This window comes from Procambarus clarkii, chromosome 43 (assembly GCF_040958095.1).
Source record: "Procambarus clarkii isolate CNS0578487 chromosome 43, FALCON_Pclarkii_2.0, whole genome shotgun sequence".
Lineage (NCBI taxonomy): Eukaryota > Metazoa > Arthropoda > Malacostraca > Decapoda > Cambaridae > Procambarus > Procambarus clarkii.
Genome location: NC_091192.1, coordinates 36914567 through 36939131, shown reverse-complemented (window position 1 = coordinate 36939131; position 24565 = coordinate 36914567). Strand labels below are relative to the sequence as shown.

The 24565-nt window shown below is 48.7% G+C and overlaps 2 protein-coding genes across 3 annotated transcripts in view; both read left to right on the top strand.

The window, feature by feature from the left end:
• The window catches only part of LOC123755798 (microtubule-associated protein futsch), a 52077-nt gene extending 27980 nt beyond the window's left edge, over window positions 1-24097 (top strand). Inside the window, exons 2-5 of one of the 2 annotated variants that reach the window (XM_045738615.2) lie at window positions 6584-6794; window positions 13726-20770; window positions 21524-21646; window positions 23959-24096. In XM_045738615.2, the coding sequence (XP_045594571.2) occupies window positions 6584-6794; window positions 13726-20770; window positions 21524-21646; window positions 23959-23969 (7390 nt within the window). In that variant the 3' untranslated portion in view covers window positions 23970-24096. Of the gene's footprint in view, window positions 1-6583; window positions 6795-13725; window positions 20771-21523; window positions 21647-23958 lie in introns of both variants that reach the window. The other variant, XM_045738616.2, reaches the window with a different exon arrangement.
• LOC138350032 (FYVE, RhoGEF and PH domain-containing protein 6-like) overlaps window positions 21653-24565 on the top strand; it is a 64148-nt gene continuing 61235 nt past the window's right edge. The window contains exon 1 of the mRNA XM_069300279.1: window positions 21653-24363. Coding sequence (XP_069156380.1) covers window positions 22159-24363 — 2205 coding nt within the window. The 5' untranslated portion in view covers window positions 21653-22158. The remainder of the gene's footprint in view (window positions 24364-24565) is intronic.

Sequence of the window (24565 nt, the reverse complement as noted above, 5' to 3'; positions counted from 1 at the left end):
ATATCTGTGGAACAGAAGCAGAGGCGCCTCCATTGCACAACTTACTGGCATGTGAAGCAACTGAAGCCCTGAGCATCAAACTCAACATTAATCCAACGACAGCAGCTGCATTAGATACACATTCCACAGCCACTATAATGGTTAAAAAAAAAGGTTGAATAATGGGACACATTAGTGAATATTGTGCATCTACATCCGCCACTAAGATAACGTTATTAAAACAAAAGATTAAACCAGTGCGAAAAGAAGGAAACTCTACCTTCATTTAAAACTTTGACCCCAGATATCAGAGTAATAAAGTTATAGTGAATAGCCAAACTCAGTTACGGGCTCACTATAGCCCGTGCTATGTTGACATTTTGTTCCGAGTAGCTGGGTCTAAAATAGCACCATAGTATGGAGCCCAGAGCCACCCAGTGCGCTGAACCCAGTGCGTTGAACCCAGTGCGCTGAACCTAGTGTGCTGAACCCAGTGCGCTGAACCCAGTGCGCTGAACCCAGTGCGCTGCGGTGGAAGCTTTACACTCACACAATGGGCTCGGAAGCTGTATCCCATCATTCGTCTACTTAAGCAATGACGGTGATACAGAATTTGTTTAAACGTGCTGGGCGTTTCTCCAGAATGTACTTGGATTGTTCGACACACAAAGACAAGACTGGGCCGGCAGAGGTCCCGGTGCGAGGAGAGGTGGCCCAAGGGAGGAGACAACCACCGTCAATAGATAAAACCAATGTTGTAGGACCACACAACGTATCAAAATAATGTTGGAAAAATAATGTTGGCGTCACAAGCCCTCAGAGTACCCCTAGCTCTGATCATTCATTTATTAATAGCGCATGAAGATTTACCCAGCAGTTGGAAGACGGCAAATATGGTCCAAATATACAAGTCAGAGGAACGAGAGTAACCTCTTGACTACAAATCAGTGTCACTGACATGCATCCCACTGCAAGGTACTTGACAAAATAATAATGATTAGATTAGAACAATATCCACGCACGATTTCCCTTCCCTAAAGCACCGATGTAGCTTTAAGGAAGGCAAATCGTGCCTAACGAACCACCTGGAGTTGTACGACCAATTAACAACAATAAGACTAGGCAGAGAAGAATGAGCAGATTGTCTGTACCTAGACAGCCAAAAACCTCGGCATAAGAGGTTTAGGCTACACAACCTCGAGCAGTAGGAGGAAGGAACGGGAAGAGCACTGAAATAGTCACTGGAGCTATACAGAGGAGACAGCGTCCAGCCCCGCACTACAATCCTCACCTCAAAACGAACACGTGGAAACTTGAAAATATCCAGAGATTTGCAAGAAGGTTCGATCCAGAATTACGTGGGATGAGGAATGAAGAAATGCTGAAAGAACTAGAAAAAATTCTTGAAGAAACTAGAGACATAAAATACCTAAAGAGATTGACAGAGTAGAACGAGATGAAATGTTCACGAACAATACCAACATAAAAGAGAACATTGGAGTATGCTTGAGACACTGATGAAGTACAGAGACGCGAGAGGAAATATAGTTTTACAGTGAAAGATAAGTAGGAAAGTGGAATGAATTACATGAGCAGGTTATAGAAGTCACCTCATTCAAATTTTCTAAGCAGATATGTTAGGAGAAATTTAGGTAGGAAGCGGAATCTCATCTTTCGTGTTGTATCTATATCTACTTCTGACATTAGTTATTGTTTTATCTCTTCCAGTCTCCCTTAGTCTGTTCTCTCACTCTTCTACCCTGCCTTATACTGAACATGTCCCCTTGTTCTACTCTGCCTTATACTGAACATGTCCCCTTGTTCTACCCTGCCTTATACTGAACATGTTCCCTTGTTCTACTCTGCCTTATACTGAACATGTCCCCTTATTCTACCCTGCCTTATACTGAACATGTCCCCTTGTTCTACCCTGCCTTATACTGAACATGTTCCCTTGTTCTACTCTGCCTTATACTGAACATGTCCCCTTGTTCTACCCTGCCTTATACTGAACATGTCCCCTTGTTCTACCCTGCCTTATACTGAACATGTTCCCTTGTTCTACCCTGCCTTATACTAAACATGTCCCCTTGTTCTACCCTGCCTTATACTGAACATGTCCCCTTGTTCTACCCTGCCTTATACTGAACATGTCCCCTTGTTCTACCCTGCCTTATACTGAACATGTTCCCTTGTTCTACCCTGCCTTATACTGAACATGTCCCCTTGTTCTACCCTGCCTTATACTGAACATGTCCCCTTGTTCTACCCTTCCTTATACTGAACATGTTCCCTTGTTCTACCCTGCCTTATACTGAACATGTCCCCTTGTTCTACCCTGCCTTATACTGAACATGTCCCCTTGTTCTACCCTGCCTTATACTGAATATGTCCCCTTGTTCCACCCTGCCTTATACTGAACATGTCCCCCTTGTTCTACCCTGCCTTATACTGAATATGTCCCCTTGTTCTACCCTGCCTTATACTGAACATGTCCCCCTTGTTCTACCCTGCCTTATACTGAACATGTCCCCTTGTTCTACCCTGCCTTATACTGAACATGTTCCCTTGTTCTACCCTGCCTTATACTGAACATGTCCCCTTGTTCTACCTTGCCTTATACTGAACATGTCCCCTTGTTCTATCCTGCCTTATACTGAACATGTCCCCCTTGTTCTACCCTGCCTTATACTGAACATGTCCCCTTGTTCTACCCTGCCTTATACTGAACATGTTCCCTTGTTCTACCCTGCCTTATACTGAACATGTCCCCTTGTTCTACCTTGTCTTATACTGAACATGTCCCCTTGTTCTACCCTGCCTTATACTGAACATGTTCTAGATCAGGTTCCAGGATTGAACCTTGTGGGACTCCACTAATGACATCTCGCCACTCTGAGACTTCACCCCTCACAGTGACTCACCAACATCTCGCCACTCTGAGACCTCACCCCTCACAGTGACTCACCAACATCTCGCCACTCTGAGACCTCACCCCTCACAGTGACTCACCAACATCTCGCCACTCTGAGACCTCACCCCTCACAGTGACTCACCAACATCTCGCCACTCTGAGACCTCACCCCTCACAGTGACTCACCAACATCTCGCCACTCTGAGACCTCACCCCTCACAGTGACTCACCAACATCTCGCCACTCTGAGACCTCACCCCTCACAGTGACTCACCATCTTCGGTTGCATGGGTACTCTTTTTTTTCCACTGTAGTACCATCCCTGTTATTCCTGTTTGTATCCGTAACTTTTGCATTAGTCTCATATGTGGTACTGTGTCGAAGGCTTTCTGGCAATCCTAAAATATGCAGTTTCCTCACCCTTCTTTCTTGCCTGATTTTTGTCGCCTGGTCATAGAATTTAATTAATCCTGTGAGGCAAGATTTTCCATCCCTAAACCCATGCTGGTGATGTGTTGTGAAGTTCTTTGGTTCCAGTTTGTTTTCGCTCACTCTTCTCCATCACCTTGCATGGTATACAAGTTAGGGACACTGGCCTGTACTTCATCGCCTCCTGTCTCTCACCCTTCTTGTATATTGGGACTACATTAGCCATCTTCCAAATTGTTGGTATTCTCCTGTTACTAGTGAATTGTTACATTACATTGTGAGTGGTACGCACAGTACTTCTGCTTCTTCTTTTAGTATCCATGGTGAGATTCCATCTGGGCCGATAGCCCTTGTCATATCCAAGTAAAGCAAATGATTCCTTACCTCCCCACTGATAATCTCAAACTCCTCCAGTGGTGCCTGGTTACATATTCCCTCTCTTATCTCTGGAACTTCTCCTTGCTTTAATGTGAAGACCTCCTGGAATTTCTTATTGAGTTCCTCGTACACTTCCTTGTCATTTGTAGTGAATCAGTCTGCCTGTAGCCTCAGTTTCAATACCTATTCCTTCACTGTTGTTTTCCTTCTGATGTGACTGTGCAGCAATTTGAGTTGAAACTTTGCCTTACTTGTTATGTCATTTTCGTACTGTTTTTCTGCCCCTCTTCTCATCCTGACGTATTCATTCCTGGCACTCTGATATCTTTCTCTGCTCTCAGGTGTCCTGTTATTCTAGAGTTTCTCCGCGCCCTTATCCTTTGTTGCCTTGCCATCTTACATCCTTGATTAAACCATGGCTTTCTCATTTATCTTTCTTTCTTTCTTTTAGACTGGGACAAACTTCTCTGCTGCCTCCTTACACTTCTGCGTGATGTAGTCCATCATGTCTTGGGCCGTCTTTCCTCTGAGCTCTGTTTCCCAAGCTATATTTGTTAGGAATTTCCTTATCTCCTCATAGTTTCCCTTTTTCCGAATGCCAGCCTTCTGTTTTCTGGTCCCTCCTTGAGTACGTTAACCCTACTTTACCAGATACTCAAACATCAGTACACTGTGATCGATCATTTCCACGAGGGGTTCATAGTTGACTTCCCTTAATGTCGAAATCGGTCAAAGTGAACATTTGGTCAAGTCTCGCTGGTTCGTCATTGCCTCTCATTGTTGTGGGTGACGCGCTGGCTTAAAATGTTTCTTGCTGCCACATTCAATAGCTTAGCTCTCCATGTTTCTTCGCCTACGTGCGGTTCTATGTTCTCTAGGTATATCTCTCCAAGGTTGAAATCTCCCACGATAAGCAGACGGGATCGATGCGTGTATGTTTGTACTCACCTATTGTACTCACCTATTTGTGCCTACAGCATCGAGCTCTAGCTCTTGGACCTCGCGTTTCTAACCAATTTATCTTTCCTCTATTATATCTACTACTTATATTTCACTTTAACACACACACATCCACAGGAAACAGCCGTAGCAGCTGTCTAACTCCCAGGTACCTATTTACTGCTAGGTGAACAGGGGAATCAGAGTGAAGGATAATCTGCCTATTTGTTTCCGCCTCCGCCAGGAATCGAACCCGGGCCATTAGGACTACGACTCCCAAGCGCTGTAAACTCAGCCGCGAGGCCCCCCTAACCTCGTGTACTCACCTAGTTGTGCTTGCGGGGGTTGAGCTCTGGCTCTTTGGTCCCGCCTCTCAACTGTCAATCAACAGGTGTACAGGTTCCTGAGCCTACTAGGCTCTATCATATCTACACTTAAAACTGTGTATGGAGTCAGTCTCCACCACATCACTTTCTAATGCATTCCATCTGTTAACTACTCTGACATTGAAAAAGTTCTTTCTAATGTCTCTGTGGCTCATTTGGGTACTAAGTTTCCACCTGTGTCCCATAGTGCGTGTGCCCCTGGTGTTAAATAGTCTGTCTTTATCTACCCAATCAATTCCTCTGAGAATCTTGTATGTGGTGATCATGTCTCCCCTAACTCTTCTGTCTCCCAGTGACGTGAGGTTTAATTCCCGTAGCTCATACCCCCTCAGTTCGGGTCCTAGTCTGGTGGCAAACCTTTCAACCCTAACCAGTTAGTCTTATGCTTGACTAGATATGGACTCCATGCTGGAGCTGTATACTCCAGGATTAGTCTGACATAGGTGGTATACAAAGTTCTGAATGATTTCTTACACAAGTTTCTAAAGACCGTTCTTATGTTGGCCAACCGGGCATATGCCGCTGATGTTATCCTCTTGATATGGGCTTCAGAGGATGTGTGTGTGTGTGTGTGTGTGTGTGTGTGTGTGTGTGTGTGTGTGTGTGTGTGTGTGTGTGTGTGTGTGTGTGTGTGTGTGTGTGTGTGTGTGTGTGTGGTGTGTGTACTCACCTATTTGTGTCTGCAGGTTCGAGCATTGACCCTTGGATCCCGCCTGTCGACCATCGGTTGTTTACAGCAATGACTATGGTCCTATTTCCCTATCATACTTAGTTTTAAATTTATGAAGAGTATTTGCTTCCACAACCTGTTCCTGAAGTGCATTCCATTTTCCCACTACTCTCATGCTAAAAGAAAACTTCCTAACATCTCTGTGAATCATCTGAGTTTCCAGCTTCCACCCATGTCCTCTCGTTCTGTTGCTATTCCGTGTGAACATTTCGTCTATGTCCACTCTGTCAATCCCCCTGAGTATTTTATACATTCCTATCATGTCCCCCCTCTCCCTTCTTCTTTCTAGTGTCGTAAGGCACAGTTCCTTCAGCCGTTCCTCATACCCCATCCCTCGTAACTCTGGGACGAGTCTCGTTGTTGCAAACCTCTGAACCTTTTCGTTTCCTTATATGCTTCTTCAGATGGGGACTCCATGATGACGCGGCATACTCGAAGACTGGCCTCACGTTGTGTGTGTGTGTGTGTGTGTGTGTGTGTGTGTGTGTGTGTGTGTGTGTGTGTGTGTGTGTACTCACCTAGTTGTGCCTGCGGGAGTTGAATGTTTGCTCTTTGATCCCGCCTCTCAACTGTCAATCAACTGGTGTGTGTGTGTTATCTCCCCCGACAGATTATCACAGTTGGTTGTCTCATTGTATTATCACTCTTCCCCCCCTCCCCCCTCCCCCCTCAACCTCTCCTCCCCGTCTCCCCTCTGGGACGGGAGGGATGATCCTGCCCTCTTCTGTCTCTCCTATGGAACGGGAGGGATGGTCCTGCACCTCTCCCGTCTCTCCATCCACAAACTTGCATTCGGCGAGGCAGTAAGAGTTGTGTGTCCCCCTACAGGAGCAACGTGAAGGGCCGGGCGACGGGGGACAAGCCACCCTCTGGCAAGTGTCGCTCGGGTCGAGGCAAGGAGAACGAACCCCGAGGTCGACCTGTCACTCGAGAGACTACCGAAGACGACCCTCGAGATGAGGAGGACCTCGACGATAAGGCCGAGGTGGAGGAGGGGGCGGGAGAGGGGTGTCTCAATGTCTCCCGTCTTGCTGGACAGGTAAGCGTTTTCTGTCTCTTGTTGTGCTGCTTTTGTCTGTCTGTCTGTCTCTCTCTTTCTCTGTCTATCTCGCTCCATCTCTCTGATTCCTGTTGTTTACATACGTGTTTCTTACTCTTGTGTATAATAATAATAATTGTTGATAACATTATTTATATTCTAAGTACGGTATTATTACATTAAGTACATTACTAAGTACATTATTATAAGTAATTATAATGATTCACAGACACAATAACATAGGATAAAAACCCACTCTTGTGTATTTGCGAGACTTTTGTAAAGAAATTACACCAAGTCTTTCGCATTCTAGCACTTTCAAACATCATTTTCCCTAGAAATCATTTTCCTATAAAATGATTTGCTCGCACAATGATTCTAAGTGAATTCAAATTGGATCTCGATAAATGGATGAATGTAAGTGGTGCCATAACCCGCGTGTCTTGGGGTTATGGAGAGGGCTACGAAGATTAAAATTAAATTAAAGCATCCAGATTAATAATTAAAGCATCCAGATTAATAATTAAAGCATCCAGATTAATAATTAAAGCATCCAGATTAATAATTAAAGCATCCAGATTAATAATTAAAGCATCCAGATTAATAATTAAAGCATCCAGATTAATAATTAAAGCATCCAGATTAATAATTAAAGCATCCAGATTAATAATTAAAGCATCCAGATTAATAATTAAAGCATCCAGATTAATAATTAAAGCATCCAGATTAATAATTAAAGCATCCAGATTAATGATTAACCTTTATTAATTAATTAATTAACCTTTATTAATAACAACTTCAGTTCTGAGAATATCAGGATTACAGAAAGAACACCTGGCCATATGCAGACGATGAGTCACAGTAACGGGGCTGATGATATGAAGATTTAACCATACACCAGAAGATGAGGAGACGACGACGACGACTCGGTTCTAATCATCATATTGATTAGTCTTCTAAAAAAAAAAGTCTTTCCTGCCTCTACTCATCACAGACGCCGTCTTGTCGACACGGCTCTCATAACACAACCTTCCCAACATGAACCTGAGTCCTGGCTGTGTTGCTGTGGACTCTTCCCTCTCACAGTACACACTCACATGTTCTAACCTTTCTAACAAACGTGACCTAACATAAGTCTAACCCCCTTTTCTCTTTGTTTTTCTTTCTACTATTATTCTTACTTTCTCATTCTTACATCCATTACTACCCCCCCCCCCTTCTTACACCCGTTCCATCCGTACCTTTCACCATTCTTTCCTTCCTCTATGAATTTCCTTCTCCTCACCTCTCTTGCCTTACTTAATTCTTGCTTACTTACTCTTGCCTCCGCCCATCATGTTCATCCAGAGCAAGAAGCAGAAAGATTAACAACTCTATTTGCTTCAAGAGACAGTTCCACTCAACTTCCTCAAGCAACTCTGACTCATCAACAAAGACTTCAAGCAGCAAGACGTAAAACAATAGACGATGCTTTAGTCTTACCTGACTAGACCAACCATTGAATCTGAAAGAACTCAGAAGAGATACAAAGAAAACTAAAAACACAGCTCCAGTTGAGGACCAAATCACTTAGAACATGCTAGCCAAGCTAGGAGAAAAGGGTGAAGAAGCCTTCTTGAATCTCATTAACAGAGTATAGATGACAAGAACTCGACCACACTTTTGGAACAGAGCAATTATAGTTCCCATTCCAAAACCCAAAGACCCAGGAAATGCAAGACCCATCTCATTAACAAGCTGTCTGACCAAAACTGTAGGTTAACCTATACCTATAATAGGTTAAGTAATAATTGTAATTACGAAGCAATAAGATGTTTATCTTAACATACTAAGAAGGTTAGGTAAGGTCGGTGTTTTCTATGAATCTTTTCAAGGTAAACTAGTATGTTTAGTATGTCTCATATGCACGTATTTAATAAGTCAATATTGACTGTAAGAAAGTGCGAGAACGGGTTGGGCCATTTCGTCCTGAGTATTTAATCTGAAACAACAACAACAACAACATACTCCTGCCGTGCCTCACTCCCTCCCTCCCATCACAATAGACTTGATAATGGTCCTGGACGGACCGAAACGTCGTCTCCTCATCTTCTGGTGTGTGGTTTGGTCTTCAACACCTGACCATAATGCCACAGAAGACATTACAGCAGGTACATCGGCAGTCGGGAGTAGAGGTGACTTGGTCAGGTCAAGAAGGATAAGAGGATTGAACCCAGGGTAGCAGCCGTACGGGCTATTCGTGCCCGTGCCACCTCTTGGGTGGCTTAATCTTCATCACTCAGAGGTAGCAGCCTCATTAGTCTTTAAGATGTAAGTCTCTCCCTACCCACACACACTCACACCTTGACAAAGCACTCAGGAGAGTGCGAATGACTTCGTGTAATTTCTTGACATAAATCTCACAAATACACAAGTTTTTATCCTATCAATATAATAATAATAATTATTATTATTTTGTTATTGTTATCTCTAATTATTAGTAACCAGATTTGGGCAACACTAATAATTATAACATTCAACTAACGTGACCAGTCAAGACAAGTACTTTAGTTAAGTGTAACTCAAGCGAGGCTCTTGACCCTCGTTACCACAACCCTTAATATTGCCTTTCCTTGTTTATTTAACATAATTAAATACCTTAAGACATTACACACAGACCAAAACTGCTTAAGGCAGCGTCTGGGATCCTCTCGGACGCAGGTTCGAATCCTCGTCACGGCCCTTGTGGATTTGTTCATTTACCTTAAGACATCTTCTAAGTCGTAAGTTAGGGTGTTTCCTGAATTGAATTATCTTACGATGTTTCCTAAATCATAATCTTAAGATGTTTTATGAATCAAATTTACCTTTCAGGATGTTTTCTTAGTCATGTTACCTTAGGATGTTTTCTTAGTCATGTTACCTTAGTCATGTTACCTTAGGATGTTTTCTTAGTCATGTTACCTTAGTCATGTTACCTTAGGGTGTTTTCTTAGTCATGTTACCTTAGGGTGTTTTCTTAGTCATGTTACCTTAGGGTGTTTTCTTAGTCATGTTACCTTAGGATGTTTTCTTAGTCATGTTACCTTAGGGTGTTTTCTTAGTCATGTTACCTTAGGATGTTTTCTTAGTCATGTTACCTTAGTCATGTTACCTTAGGGTGTTTTCTTAGTCATGTTACCTTAGTCATGTTACCTTAGGATGTTTTCTTAGTCATGTTACCTTAGGATGTTTTCTTAGTCATGTTACCTTAGTCATGTTACCTTAGGATGTTTTCTTAGTCATGTTACCTTAGTCATGTTACCTTAGGATGTTTTCTTAGTCATGTTACCTTAGGATGTTTTCTTAGTCATGTTACCTTAGTCATGTTACCTTAGGATGTTTTCTTAGTCATGTTACCTTAGTCATGTTACCTTAGTCATGTTACCTTAGGATGTTTTCTTAGTCATGTTACCTTAGTCATGTTACCTTAGTCATGTTACCTTAGGATGTTTTCTTAGTCATGTTACCTTAGGATGTTTTCTTAGTCATGTTACCTTAGGATGTTTTCTTAGTCATGTTACCTTAGTCATGTTACCTTAGGATGTTTTCTTAGTCATGTTACCTTAGGATGTTTTCTTAGTCATGTTACCTTAGGATGTTTTCTTAGTCATGTTACCTTAGTCATGTTACCTTAGGATGTTTTCTTAGTCATGTTACCTTAGTCATGTTACCTTAGGATGTTTTCTTAGTCATGTTACCTTAGTCATGTTACCTTAGGGTGTTTTCTTAGTCATGTTACCTTAGTCATGTTACCTTAGGATGTTTTCTTAGTCATGTTACCTTAGGATGTTTTCTTAGTCATGTTACCTTAGTCATGTTACCTTAGGATGTTTTCTTAGTCATGTTACCTTAGTCATGTTACCTTAGGGTGTTTTCTTAGTCATGTTACCTTAGGATGTTTTCTTAGTCATGTTACCTTAGTCATGTTACCTTAGGATGTTTTCTTAGTCATGTTACCTTAGGATGTTTTCTTAGTCATGTTACCTTAGTCATGTTACCTTAGGATGTTTTCTTAGTCATGTTACCTTAGTCATGTTACCTTAGGATGTTTTCTTAGTCATGTTACCTTAGTCATGTTACCTTAGGGTGTTTTCTTAGTCATGTTACCTTAGGATGTTTTCTGAGTATAGTTACCTTGGGATCCTGAAGCACATTACAGATGGAAACTTTATTTTCTAAAGTTTCACAAGAGTAATGAGCATAACTACTGTAGTTTAGTTAATATTGTAGTTAGTAGTAGTAGTAGTAGTAGGCATTCATCAGTCTCAGGAGACTATGGAGTTGCGCTCTGGTTGTCAGTCTGGAGTGGCCTCTCCAGGGCGCAAATCCATGGTCGGTTGATACGGAGGAGAAGCTGTTACCCATGCAGCAGGTCCTCCCCCCTCTCCACGGCGCCGAAAGTCTCCAATGTAAAGGCAAACGCCAATACGATTGGTTCCAGCGCCGTCGCAGGAACTGTGAGCTCCGAAGTTGACCTCGAAGTTGGTGAAAGAAGGCACACAGGGACTCCAAACCCGGAGACCGCCGTGGTCGGGGCCGGAGAAGAACCACCCCAGAAAGGGCAACAACGACCCCAGCCTCCTGAAGGAGAGCCTGGGGGGCCGCACGAGCCCCAGGAGGTGGACGGCCCGGTCCCGCACCTACGCGTTCCTGACGGAGATCGTCACAGCCCTCTTTCACCCGAGGCCCGCTTCCTTCAAGACCAAGCAGAAGGAAGAGTAATCTTTATTAAATATAATAATTATTATTATAATATTATAATAATTATTATTAATTTAATTTAAATACAACAATTATTATTATACTAATTAGTATAATAATATACCAAATTAATAATTAGTAGTTAGTAGTGTATCATCATTATTAGTATTTATTAACAATGTGTTGAGTGTGGGTGAGAGAACAGGTGTTACAAACACTTAATACACTGGTGTGTGTAGGGTCCTGAGCCTATTGTGCTCACTCATATCTACATATGAAAGTGTGTATGGAGTCAGCCTCCACCACATCACTGCCTAGTTCGTTTTGTTCTCTACTCAGACACTGAACATATAGTGTATATTGTCTCAGTGGCTCGTCGGCTGCTTATATTCTACCTGTGTCTAATTGTTTCTACACCACCATTTCCAATTAATCTTTCTTTGTCTGCTGTGATGTTACCCTGAGAATGTTGTATGTCGTCATCATGTTTCTCCTGACACTTGTATCCTACAGTAACTTGATATTTAATTTGTTTAGTCTTTCTTTGAAACTCATACCTCTTAATTCTGGGACAAGTCTGCTGGCATACCTCTGAACTTTCTCCAGCTTGGTCCTCCGCTCCTTTTCCATCGTGGAATTGAGTTTGGTCCCACCACAACCTTTGTTGTGTTCAGCTCCTGCAGACGCCGCCTTGCTATTGCTACCTTTCCTGGTTGATACCTGCTTGATGGGGTTCTGGGAGTTCTTCTACTCCCCAAGCCCGGCCCGAGGCCAGGCTTGACTTGTGAGAGTTTGGTCCACCAGGCTGTTGCTTGGAGCGGCCCGCAGGCCCACATACCCACCACAGCCCGGCTGATCTTCATATTCCTGGAACTCTCTGAGATCTTTTGTGCCAATGGATTTGGTGCCGTCCACTCGGCTCAGAACTCTGCCTTGTTCTGTTGTCAAGACTTTTGGAATCTCTTCTTGAGTTCATCACACACCTCCCTGTTTTTCTCCGGTAAAGTGTCCTTACCTAACTTCACTTTCGTCACCTGATTCTTAACTTTTTTATAATGTAACTATAAAGTAACTTGGATTGGGTCTCCGGTTCTCATCTCATTATGAGTTATTTTCTCATGACTCTCTGGTACCTCCTACTGCTTCATGTTGTTCCTGTGGCTTATCCTGGCCCTTCATTCATTGTGTTGGGGACAGACAGCAAGTGTATATATACACATGTTAGGCTTATATCCAGGTACCCCCCTCCTAACCTTGTACTTAACTGCTTTGCTTCCTTGCAGCTTTGGCTTAACTATGGTCTTCCCGTTTCTTTCAATAGTCTATCTCTGGTCAGGGACGATCTTGTCGACTACTTCCTGACACTGTGAGTGAGGTAATTCATCATGTCTTACAAGGAGGGTAGTCTCTTCGACTTATGTTTAAGATATAAATTCCTAATACAAATTCTTTTATCTCTTCATAGTTTCCTCTCTCTGTACGTCAACCTTTTACTTAATGCCTTCTCTGGACAGGTCATTACTGCTTGCACCAAATACTCAAATGTCAGTAGACAGCGATGACCCACTCCCATGGGGGCCGCCTCATTCATTTACCTCATGTCTGACATTTTTAGAGTAAACATCATGTTAAGTGTTAGCGATTTACTGTGCCCTTCTCACTCATGGTTCACCTGACATGGTTGACGTAGCAAGTGTTTCGTTGCTGCTCTCATTTGTTTAGTTTTCCATGTAGCTGTTCCCGGATGTTGTCCTTTCTTCTCCTAGTCTGTATTGTCATAGTTAAAGTCTGCCTTGAACAATAGTCAGAATTTGTTCCCGCTGGCAATTAAAGCTGATCTTTATATTAATAAAGCTGCCATGTTTGTTTTTTGTCACACTCGAATACTAGTGTTGTACCAAGCATTATAGTCCTGTCGCTACTACTGTCGTGGGTCGTCCCAGTGTTATGGTGCATCTTGTGTACCCGCTTAAGCCCCTCACAGCCTCGGATTACTATCTCCTCTAATATCCAGTCCTTTCTTATCCGAAGAGCCGCTTTCCCCTCTGTTTTCTTTATGGTATTCCAGAGGGAACGCTGCTTTTATTATCAATCCTGGCATTTTCATTTATGTGAGTGTATGAATCATGTATATTATTCTCAGTTACATAATTTATGGCCTCCTTCAGGGCATATATCTTATGTGAGTGTAATTGCATATGTTTTGCAGGTGTGGGGTCGTGGTGGTGCAGGTGTGATGAGGGTGGGACTGCTGCCCGCCTTCACCCGATCTGGACGAACTGGATCCCTACCCCACCACGCCCGCAGGTCGTCGTCAGAGGTGGTGCCGCACGCGCCAACACCTCCCCCTACACCCACTTTAGAGGACCGCCCGCCTATCCCAGACTCCCCCAAGCCCAAAGTGAAGGGCTTGACCAAGAAACGGGCCGCCTCAGCCTCCCCTTCAAGAGACAAGAGGCGATCCTTCCGTGGGATATCTCGGGACCGCTTCCCGCACCTGCCTCCCATGCCACACCTACCTCCTATGCCACACCTGCCACCCATGCCACACCTGCCTCCCATGCCACACCTACCTCCCATGCCACACCTGCCCCCCATGCCTAAGGCCCCATCGCTGCCACCACAATTACGGAAGTTTGTGAGCCGTAAGGGTGGGAAGGAGAGGCCGGGGCAGGAGAGCCCCAACAAGCCCAATCGTCGTCAGGGCCCCGTGGGGCGCACCTGGGTCAAGGTCTACGACGACATCACCTTCATGGACGACGACAAGAGCGACGGTCTGTACCCCGTGCTGGCCTACACCGGCAGACCCAAGACCGTGCCCGATGCCGCGCCCCTCCCCACGCCCCCCACGCCACCCCCACCAAGGGCGCGCCACAAGGACGCCTCCATTGACAGCGAATACGACAACGTCCCGAAACCCGACCAGCAGGAGCTCGAACCTGCTGACGACTTCCCGGAGGACCTGGTGGGCACGAAGCCCACCGACGAGTCAGGTCCTGTGGCCGAGGACGACCCACACGACGCACAAGCCGGTCAGGGCCGCGGCAGAGACAGGTTCAGGGGCAGACGCCAGAAGCGGACGGGGACGCCGGTGACCGTGGGACGCGGTCAGTACGACGCAGAGGCTGTCGACGACGGGATGGACGCCGAGCGGATGGCAGCCTTAGAGAGTGAGATTATGGTGATGACAGAAGAGGAAGACTACATCATCCCGCAGGCTCTACAGCCCCCTCGCCCCCCTAGAGGCTACAAGGTCTACGACAACCTGGAACTGACGCCCACTGACAGCCGCGACCAGCAGCAGCAGCAGGAGCAACAGCAGCAGCAGCAGCAGCAGCAGGAGGACACAGAAGTAGTAGAGGAACCCATCAAGCCGCGCAGAGGAGTCAAGCTCTACGAAGAGATAATCATAAAACGACAACAGTTCCTCCCTGCTGAGGAGGAGCAGAGCTCAGCAGACGAGGAGCAGCAGGAAAGTGAGCAGGTGCGCAGTGCAGAACAGGAACCACCATTCGAGACAGTAGCTGTGGCGGAGAAGACAAGTGGAGAGATACCGCTGGAAAGGGAGACAGACGAGGCAGGGCAGGAGCAGGAGGCAGGGCAGGAGTCAGGGCAGGAGCAAGAGGCAGGGCAAGAGGCAGGTCAGGGGCAGAAGGCAGGTGAGGCAGGGCAAGTGAAGCCTGAAGCCACAACCGAGGAACCTAACCGCCCTAAGCGAGGCGTGAAGGTCTACGAGACATTAGAGGTCCGACGCACGGTGCCTACCGAGTACAGGTTCGAGACCACGATGGAGGAGAGTGTCTCCGAGGTGTACGACCAGCAGGAGGCCGCTCGGGAGAGTCGTCCTCCAGGCCCCGAGGCGGAGGGGTTGCCACCCCGGCCTTCACGAGGCCACAAGGTCTACGCCGCGGTGGTCATAGAGCGTCACCCCGAGAGCGGTCAGGCGCTGGTCTCCGACGTCTCCCTCCTCCTCCACGACCAGACACGTGGAGAGGCACGCGTTAATGGCAGCCTTGCGCCAGCTGTGGAGGACACACCTGCAGGAGACACCGCAGCAGCTGTGGAGGACATACCTGCAAGTGTGAAGGACACGCCTGCAGGAGACACCGCAGCAGCTGTGGAGGACATACCTGCAGGAGACACCGCAGCAGGTGTGGAGGACACACCTGGAAGAGGTACAGCAGCAGGTGTGGTGGATACACCTGCAGGATACACCTCCACACTAGCAGCTGGTGTGGAAGACACACCTGCAGCAAGCACAGCAGCAATTGTGGTGGATACACCTGTAGGTGTGGAGGACACACCTGCAGGAGGCACAGAAGGAATCCCTGGAGCAGGTGTGGAGGACCAGCAGCAGGGTGGGGGGGCGAGGGAGGGGGTGCCACCATACGCCCGGGTGTTAAAGGGTGCCGGAAGTAGGGAGCTGCGCCCCCTAGCCACTAGCGAGGACGACGAGCCCCCACCACCCATCCCCCCCAAGAAGAAGGGGCTGAGGACCATCTCCCCCCAGCTGGAGAGGGACCCCCCTCGCCCCCCGAGACACCTCAAACCCAAGACCCGGAGGTCTGTGCTGATGGTCAACGGGGACATCTGCCCCCCTCGCCCCGCCAGGGGCACTAAGGTCTACGCCTCCGTCGAGGTCCTCACCCCTGACCCCCCCAAGCGGCACTCCAAGGTCGTGCGCATCGAGGACCTCGCCGCCCACATCAAGGACGACTTCGACACCCATGACGTGCCCCTCAAGCCCACCAGAAACGCCCACAACGTGCCACGACGACGCAAAAAGCATAAGCAATGGAGGGTGCGGGAGGAGGGGGGAGGAGGAGGTGTGAGGGGGGGAGAGGTCTCCCTCACTACCGACTACGACAACTACGAGAACATCACACTGAGTGAGGGCTGCCCGCGCCCCACGGCCCGCAACCGCACCCGGCCCCTCCCCCCGCCCCCTCCACCCCCCAAGAAGGGCAAGATCCAAGAGCATCACCAGCAGCGCCTCCTGGCGGGGGGCGGTGATGACGCGGGGAGTCAGGGCAGCCAACCGCAGGCAGGTGCAGGAGGGGCGGCGAGTGTTGGCAGGCCTGGGGGAGGGGAGGGCCAGTGTGGGTGCCTCCACCCAGCCAGTCGCCCCTCAACACACGCGGGGACTGGCGTCGGTCACCGTCGTCCCGCCGCCTCGCTCGACACCGACATCGACGACAACCTCAAGACCATCGAGTCGTCTTTCGCCGCGCTCGACACCGTCCTAAAGTCTCTGCAGACGTACTCGCGAGCCTCTCCGGGCAGGCTCGGGGGCAGCCTCTCAGGCCAGGAACTAGCCCACCACCCGCCTCCTGCTGCCTCCATCACTGCACCACCAACGGCGTCACCGCCAGGACCCGCGCCGTCAACCCCGCCGCCGTCACCCACACAAACAGCCTCGCCAACGGTACTAACGGCCTCGCTAACAGTGCCCACGACGCCAACAGAGAGAGCCGTCGAGGCGACAGTGAGAGTGGAGGCCGCTACACCGACGCCAGAGCGGGTACCGGCACTGCAGGACTCATACGAGGCGGGGAACACTGTGCACCAGGCAACAGTGACGCCTCAACACCACCACCACTCTCACCACACCAACAGTGAAGCCAACAGTGCCGTGGTGCGGGAAGCCAAAGGTGGTGACGGCACTGTTGAAAACGTCCAGAGTGATTTAGACGTGGGACCTGGCGAGCCACAGGTGAAAGCCGCCGCCGATAACGCTCAAAGTGAATCCGTGGAAGTCAAAACTGACACAGAAACAGCAGTGAAATTCAAAGAGGGTAGAACAGTTTTTGAAACTTCGGTGAAAATTGGTGAATTCAAAGAGAGTGCGGAGGATGCTAAAAAGTTAGAAAGTGTGGAAATTAAAGCCCAATCAAGTGAAATCCAAAGTGAATTCAGTGCTGATCCTCATATAAGTGCTGAAAAGGTGGAAGTCAAAAGAGAACCCTTAAAAGCTGTTCCAGAAACGACATTGAAATTTGAGAAGGGAAAGACCGTTCTTGAAACGACAGTGAAAATCGGGGAAGCCAAAGAGGGTGCTGAGGAAGCCAAATTCACTCCAGAGGCGAGCTTAAAGATAGAAACTAAGGCTGAGTGCGATGACCTCAAAGGTGATCAATATCCAGTAGTGACAGAAGAGAAAGTCAAAACCCATGAACGTGTGGAAGTTAAAACGGGTCAGGAGACAGTAGTAAAGTTTCACGAGGGCAAGACACTGTTTGAAACCACGGTGAAGGTTGAAGAAGTCAAACCTATTGACAAAGTCAAACCTGTTGACGAGGAAGTCAAAGATGTTCACGATGACGCAAGGCTGTCGCCTCATGAAACAGCTGTTTCTCAATCAGCCGTGAAAGAGGAATCCAAGGCAGATACAAATCAACAAGCTTCAACAAGTTATGCTGTAGAAGAAATCAAGGTAGGTGACCCTGTTGAAGTCAAAATAGTTCCCGAGACAGCTGTGAAATTTGAGGAAGGCAAAACCCTGTTTCAAACGTCAGTGACAATTGGGGAAGTTAAATCTGAGGACGACGCAGGTAAACGTTTACCATATGCTTCAGACAAGGTCGAGGAATTCAAACAAGACACCAAAAACATTGACAATACTTCCCAAACGGCTTTGAAGTCAAAGGAACCTGTGGAAGTCAAAACAGTACTAGAGAAACCCCAAGAAGAAAGAACACTGCACGAGACAACAGTGAAGAGTGAAGAAGTCAAAATCGCCTTAGAGACTGGTGCGGCGCCCAAGGTTAGACCAGTCGATCAGGCTTCAGAGGAAGCCAAAGGCGCTTCTCAAGCGCCCGTTAACGCCGAGAAAGTCAAAAGTGAACCAGAGACGACTTTCAAATTTGAAGAAGGAAGAACACTCTTTGAAACGACAGTGAAAATTGGGGAAGCCAAAGACAACACAGAGGATGCCAAATACAGCACAGATGAAGTCAAAACTACACCAAAGGTAGGTGACGAGATAGTCAAGTGTGTTTCTGAGGTAACAAACGTTGATGAAGCCCTAACCACGGAGGAAGACAAACCTGATTCCGAAAATAACGATAAAACTACCCGCACATCAAAAATTTGTGAAGCCAAAAAGGACCCAGAGGAAGTCAAAACTGTCACTCAAACGGATGTGAAATTTGAAGGGGGGAAGACATTACTTGAAACCACAGTCAAGGTTGGAGAAGCAGAGCAAGTCAAATTTGAACCAGAGGATGAAGCCAAATCCTGTGAACCAGAGGAAACATCAAGGGAGGTAGATGTATCAGTGAAATGTGAGGAAGTCAGACCACAGGAAGAAGTCACTAGCCGTGGGCAACAGACTCCCGACCAGTTTGAGGAAGCCAAAGTTGATCATCCGCCAAAGAAACTCAGAGGAAGAACCGTCTATGAAACTCTATATCAAGTTGAAGCTATCAAGGAGAGGAAGTCAAAGACACAAGAGAAGGTAGAAGACACAAAAATTGAGTCTGCAGAGGTGACGAAGAGGCAGGAGGAAGCCCCAGCAGTCACAGAAGTAGCATCGACGCAGGAGGAAGCCTCAGCAGACATAGAAGTTGCATCGGCGCAGGAAGAAGCCCCAGCAGACATAGAAGTTGCATCGGCGCAGGAGGAAGCCTCAGCAGACATAGAAGTTGCATCGGCGCAGGAGGAAGCCTCAGCAGACATAGAAGTTGCATCGGCGCAGGAAGAAGCCCCAGCAGACGTAGAAGTAACATTGACACAGGAGGAAGCCCCAGCAGACGTAGAAGTAACATTGACACAGGAGGAAGCCCCAGCAGACGTAGAAGTAACATTGACGCAGGAGGAAGCCCCAGCAGACGTAGAAGTAACATTGACACAGGAGGAAGCCCCAGCAGACGTAGAAGTAACATTGACGCAGGAGGAAGCCCCAGCAAACGTAGAAGTCTCATTGACACAGGAGGAAGCTCCAGCAGACATAGAAGTTGCATCGACGCAGGAGGAAGCCTCAGCAGACGTCAAAATAACATCGACGCAGGAGGAAGCCTCAGCAGACGTCAAAATAACATCGACGCAGGAGGAAGCCCCAGCAGACACACAGATCCCATCGACGCAGAAAGAAGTCCCAGCAGACGTAGAAGTGTCATCGACGCAGGTGGAAGCCTCAGCTGACGAAGGAATAACGCAAGCGGAAAAGGAAGCCCGAGTCGAAGTGACACAGACGCAGGAGGAAGCCCCAACAGAAGAGACACAGGTGAAAGAGGAAGCCCCAACAGAAGAGACACAGGTGAAAGAGGAAGCCCCAACAGAAGAGACACAGGTGAAAGAGGAAGCCCCAACAGAAGAGCCACAGGTGAAAGAGGAAGCCCCAACAGAAGAGACACAGGTGAAAGAGGAAGCCCCAACAGAAGAGACACAGGTGAAAGAGGAAGCCCCAACAGAAGAGACACAGGTGAAAGAGGAAGCCCCAACAGAAGAGAGACAGGTGAAAGAGGAAGCCCCAACAGAAGAGACACAGGTGAAAGAGGAAGCCCCAACAGAAGAGACACAGGTGAAAGAGGAAACCCCAACAGAAGCAAAACAGGCACAGGAGGAAGCCACATCAGAGGAGACAGAGAAACAAAAGGAAACAACAGTGGGGACGCAGGAGGAAACAAAAGCAGACACAGAGGTGACGCAGGAGGAAGCCACAACAGACGCAGAGTTGACGCAGGAGGAAGCCACAACACACACAGAGGTGACGCAGGAAGAAGCCACAGCAGACACAGATGTGACGCAGGAGAAAGCCACAGCATACGCAGAGGTGACACAGGAGGAAGCCACAGCAGACGCAGAGGTGACGCAAGAGGAAGCTACATCAGAGACACATACGCAGGAGGAAGCCTCAGCAGACGCAGAGTTAATACAACAGGAAGATCCAGCAGAAGAGACACAGACGAAGGAGGAATATACAGCAGATACACAGGTGGTGCAGGAGGAATATACAGCAGACAAACAGGTGGAGCAGGAGGAAGTCAGAGCAGATACAGAGGTGAGGCAAGAGAAATCCTCAGCAGTCGCAGAGGTGAAGCAGGAGGAGGATCCAACATATGCAGAGGAAGCCCCAGCAGACCTAGTGACGCAGACGCAGGAAAAATCCCCAGCAGACGTAGAGGTGACGCACGAGGAAGCCTCAACAGAAGCAAAAGTGCCACAGACGCAAGAAGAAGCCCCACTAGATGACGCAGCAGGAGGCACGACTGGACTAGAGGCTGGTGTAGCAGACATCGCAAGTCGTCTGGAAGGTATTCGCTGCACCCTTGAGAGTGTCATATTTAACTTCACCCCAACTGCTGCTACTCACCTTTGTAACTCCCCGCCCTCTCTCTCTCTCCTGACTGACGCCCCGCCCTCTCTCCTGACTGACGCCACTCCCTCTCTCTCTCTCCTGACTGACGCCCCGCCCTCTCCCTCTCTCCTGACTGACGCCCCGCCCTCTCTCCTGACTGACGCCACTCCCTCTCTCTCTCTCCTGACTGACGCCCCGCCCTCTCCCTCTCTCCTGACTGACGCCCCGCCCTCTCCCTCTCTCCTGACTGACGCCCCGCCCTCTCTCCTGACTGACGCCCCGCCCTCTCTCCTGACTGACGCCACTCCCTCTCTCTCTCTCCTGACTGACGCCCCGCCCTCTCCCTCTCTCCTGACTGACGCCCCGCCCTCTCCCTCTCTCCTGACTGACGCCCCGCCCTCTCCCTCTCTCCTGACTGACGCCCCTCCCACACTTTCATCCTCTACTGAAACCTGGCCCTCGCACTCTATCCTTATTCATAGTGAAGCCACGCCCACCCTATCGCCTGTTGAAGCCACGCCCACCCTATTGCCTGCTGAAGCCACGCCCACCCTATCGCCTGTTGAATACACGCCCACCCTATCGCCTGTTGAATACACACCCACCACCTCTCCACTAACTAATGGCCAGCCCACCTCCTGGTCCACTACTATAGCGCCTGCTAATGCAACCGTGCCGCCCACCAGTAACCACGCCCCCTCTCCGGCAGCCCACCACCCGCCCACCAGTTTAGAGCAGGGAGCAGCCTTGGGGGAGGAGGAAGAGCGGGTGGACGCGGCCTCCGCGAGACGTCTTTACGCACCTCACTCCGGTCTCTCATTCAACCACCAGGGTGCGTTGAGTGTGTTTGTGTTGTGTGGTTTCCTTACCTGAGTGTTAGCGAGTAGTCAAGTGCGTGCTGCGTGCGTTGTGTGTGTGTGTCAGTGCTTCTTAGAGACACTAGTGCTTGATGTTGCCATAGGGGCAGTGATAGCCAGCAGTGTTGCCTGCCGTAGAGGCAGTGATAACGAACAGTGTTGCCGTAGGGGTAGCTAGCGGGCAGTGTTGCCGTAGGGGCAGTGCAGTGGGTAGTGTTGTGCTTGCAGCTACACCAATACTAACCTGCCACGTGAGGGGGGAGGGGGAACTGGGGGTATTATTGTAGGAGGGGCGGCAGAGCATGTGTCAACACTCGCACCTCCCTCCACCACCACATCTCACTCCAGTTATGCTGGGACGAACTGGCTGACCAGTCACGTGCAGGCGACAAGTCGTGTGGCCTCCGGAGGGTCGTCTCGGCCCCTCAACCATGCGACGAAGAAAGACGACGTAGTGAAGGCGTGTCGTACTACGAAGTGGGACGTCATGGGGGAGAAGTGCTGTATTACGAAGGGGGACGACGCGGGGGACGAGTGTAGTTTCTACGACGAGGTGGTGACGTCCCCCAGGCGTCCCTACCGCAGCGGCAGCAGCGACTCTGCCATTAATGCAGAGTATAACGACAACTCCGCCTTCTACGGCAGGAGGTCGCTAGCCGCGATTTTTGGTTCCCTCGGGAAGGGGGGGAGGCATAGGACAACTGTGACGTCACCGAGTAAGCCCTATCAGAAGGCATGTTGTAGACCAAAGAGTCAGTTCTATGTCGACCTTCCTCTCGACACCACGCACCGCGACGCCCACTCCGACAGCCACGCCCCTACAGGCAATAACCACGTACACTCACATTACACCCAAGTCTCTACATCGCGTGGCAGGGACTGGCAAATGCAAACAGAAAGTAGTGAAGTGAACAAGACCCAGCTGGGAAAGAAACGTTTGTGCAGGACCCAGCAGGATATCCATCCTTCTTTTACAGTACCGTATCAGGGGGCTCCCACGCCAGCAGGATGTAGAAGCAAGACTCAGCTGGGAGTGTTAGTTATACCAGAGTCACTGAAGGAGTCTGCTGCATACAGACGGAGAGCCCAACAGCTGGACAATACCCGTCAGGAGGAGGACTCCCCCGCTCACTCCAGCATGGGTCTCGGGTTCTCTAGAGAAGACGACCTCCACCAGGAGACCAAGCAGTGTACTGAAGGCGAGACCAAGACCTACACAGTAGCTGCCAGCGTCACACAGCAGTACGTGACTGTCCTGGCCGAGCTCACACACAAATACGCAGGTCTGCTGCACCCTCACGCAGACCAGGCGGGTGCAGCAGGCGAGGGTCGTGGTGAAGGGTCACTAAGGAACACACTAGATGGTGTTGATACTTATCTGAAATATGGTGCCCTTCTGGATTATGAGGGCCCCGTGGAGTATAGTGTCAGTGCGGACGACAGCGCCCCTGTGGATGATAGTGTCCCTGTGGAGTATGGTGTACCTGCGGAGGAATGTGCCTTTCTTGAGCATGCTGCCTCCTCTCCTCACACTATGAAAAAACATTATTCTGGCGAATCTGAGCGAAGTGCTGTGAAACATTACGATAGTGATCATGGAGAGTGTGGTGTATATAGTGAAGGATCACCAATATATCCTGGAAGTGATAGTGAACGGACGCCAAGTGAACAGTGTGGTGATAGTGATCGAACTCGTGCAGATGGTGAGAGTGGTGATTTGAAGTGTGGTGAAATAGAAGCCATTGAGGGGATAGTGAGGGGGGTGGAGGAGGAGACTCATGTGGTGAGGGAATGCTCGACTTTACAAGAGTTTCCCTCGAGAGTCCTGGAGGTGCTAGGGGTGGGGGAGAAGCTTGGTGTGGAGGTTGGGGAGAGGGGTGGTGGCTGCTTCTCATTAGGGCGGGGTAGCAGCTTGTGTGAGGGGGTGTCGCATGCTACTACTAACCCACTCACCACCAGTTTGGACCTGACTCGCAAGGCCAGCCCGGACCTAACCTCACCGGCCAGCCTGGACCTAACCTCACCGGCCAGCCCGGACCTAACCTCACCGGCCAGCCCGGACCTGACCCCTGCTGCCAGTCCTGACCTGACTTCCCAGGATAAGCGTGACAGAAAGATCTTCCTCATTGCTCAAGAAGTGATGACTTCCGAGCGAGTGTTTGTAAATGTCCTCAGACTATTAAATGTAGATTTTCGCCAGTTTGTGTGTGAGTGGCGGGAAGATGGCGTCCCGTCGCTGCCTCTGGAAGACCTCAACAAAATACTCAACTACTTACCACAATTACAGAATCTGAATGAGGAGATTCTGGCGGACTTGGAAGAGCGCATCGCAGACTGGGAGAAACATAAGAAGATATCGGATGTAATTGTACGCAAGGGACCCTTCCTCAAACTGTATTCGGCCTACATAAAGGAGTTTGAATGCCAGTGTGAACATCTTGACTACTGTTGTGACACGTACTCGGCCTTCAGCAAAGCAGTCAAGCACTTCGAGGCGTCGGCGCGGTGTAACAAGCTACAGATCAAACATTATATGCTCAAGCCTGTGCAGAGGATACCCCAGTATCGTCTGCTCCTGGAGGAGTACCTCAAGTGCCTGCCGGAGACCAGCCCGGACTATGTGGACACCCAGACGGCCCTAGCGGTGGTGGCCAACGTCGCCGCTCATGCCAACGACACCATGAAGCAGGGGGTGAGTACATCAACTGCAGTCTCTTGTTGTTGCTATCTTAGAAGCGGGGGGGGGGGGGGTCCCAGAGCTGTGTCACGTGGTGGGGGTGTCACCATGGCAGCTGGGGAGGAGGGGGGGGGGTCGACTGGGGAGGGGGGGGGTATTATGTGGATCTCTCATGTAAATATTTACTTCTCGATTCATATTACTTAGACTTAATACG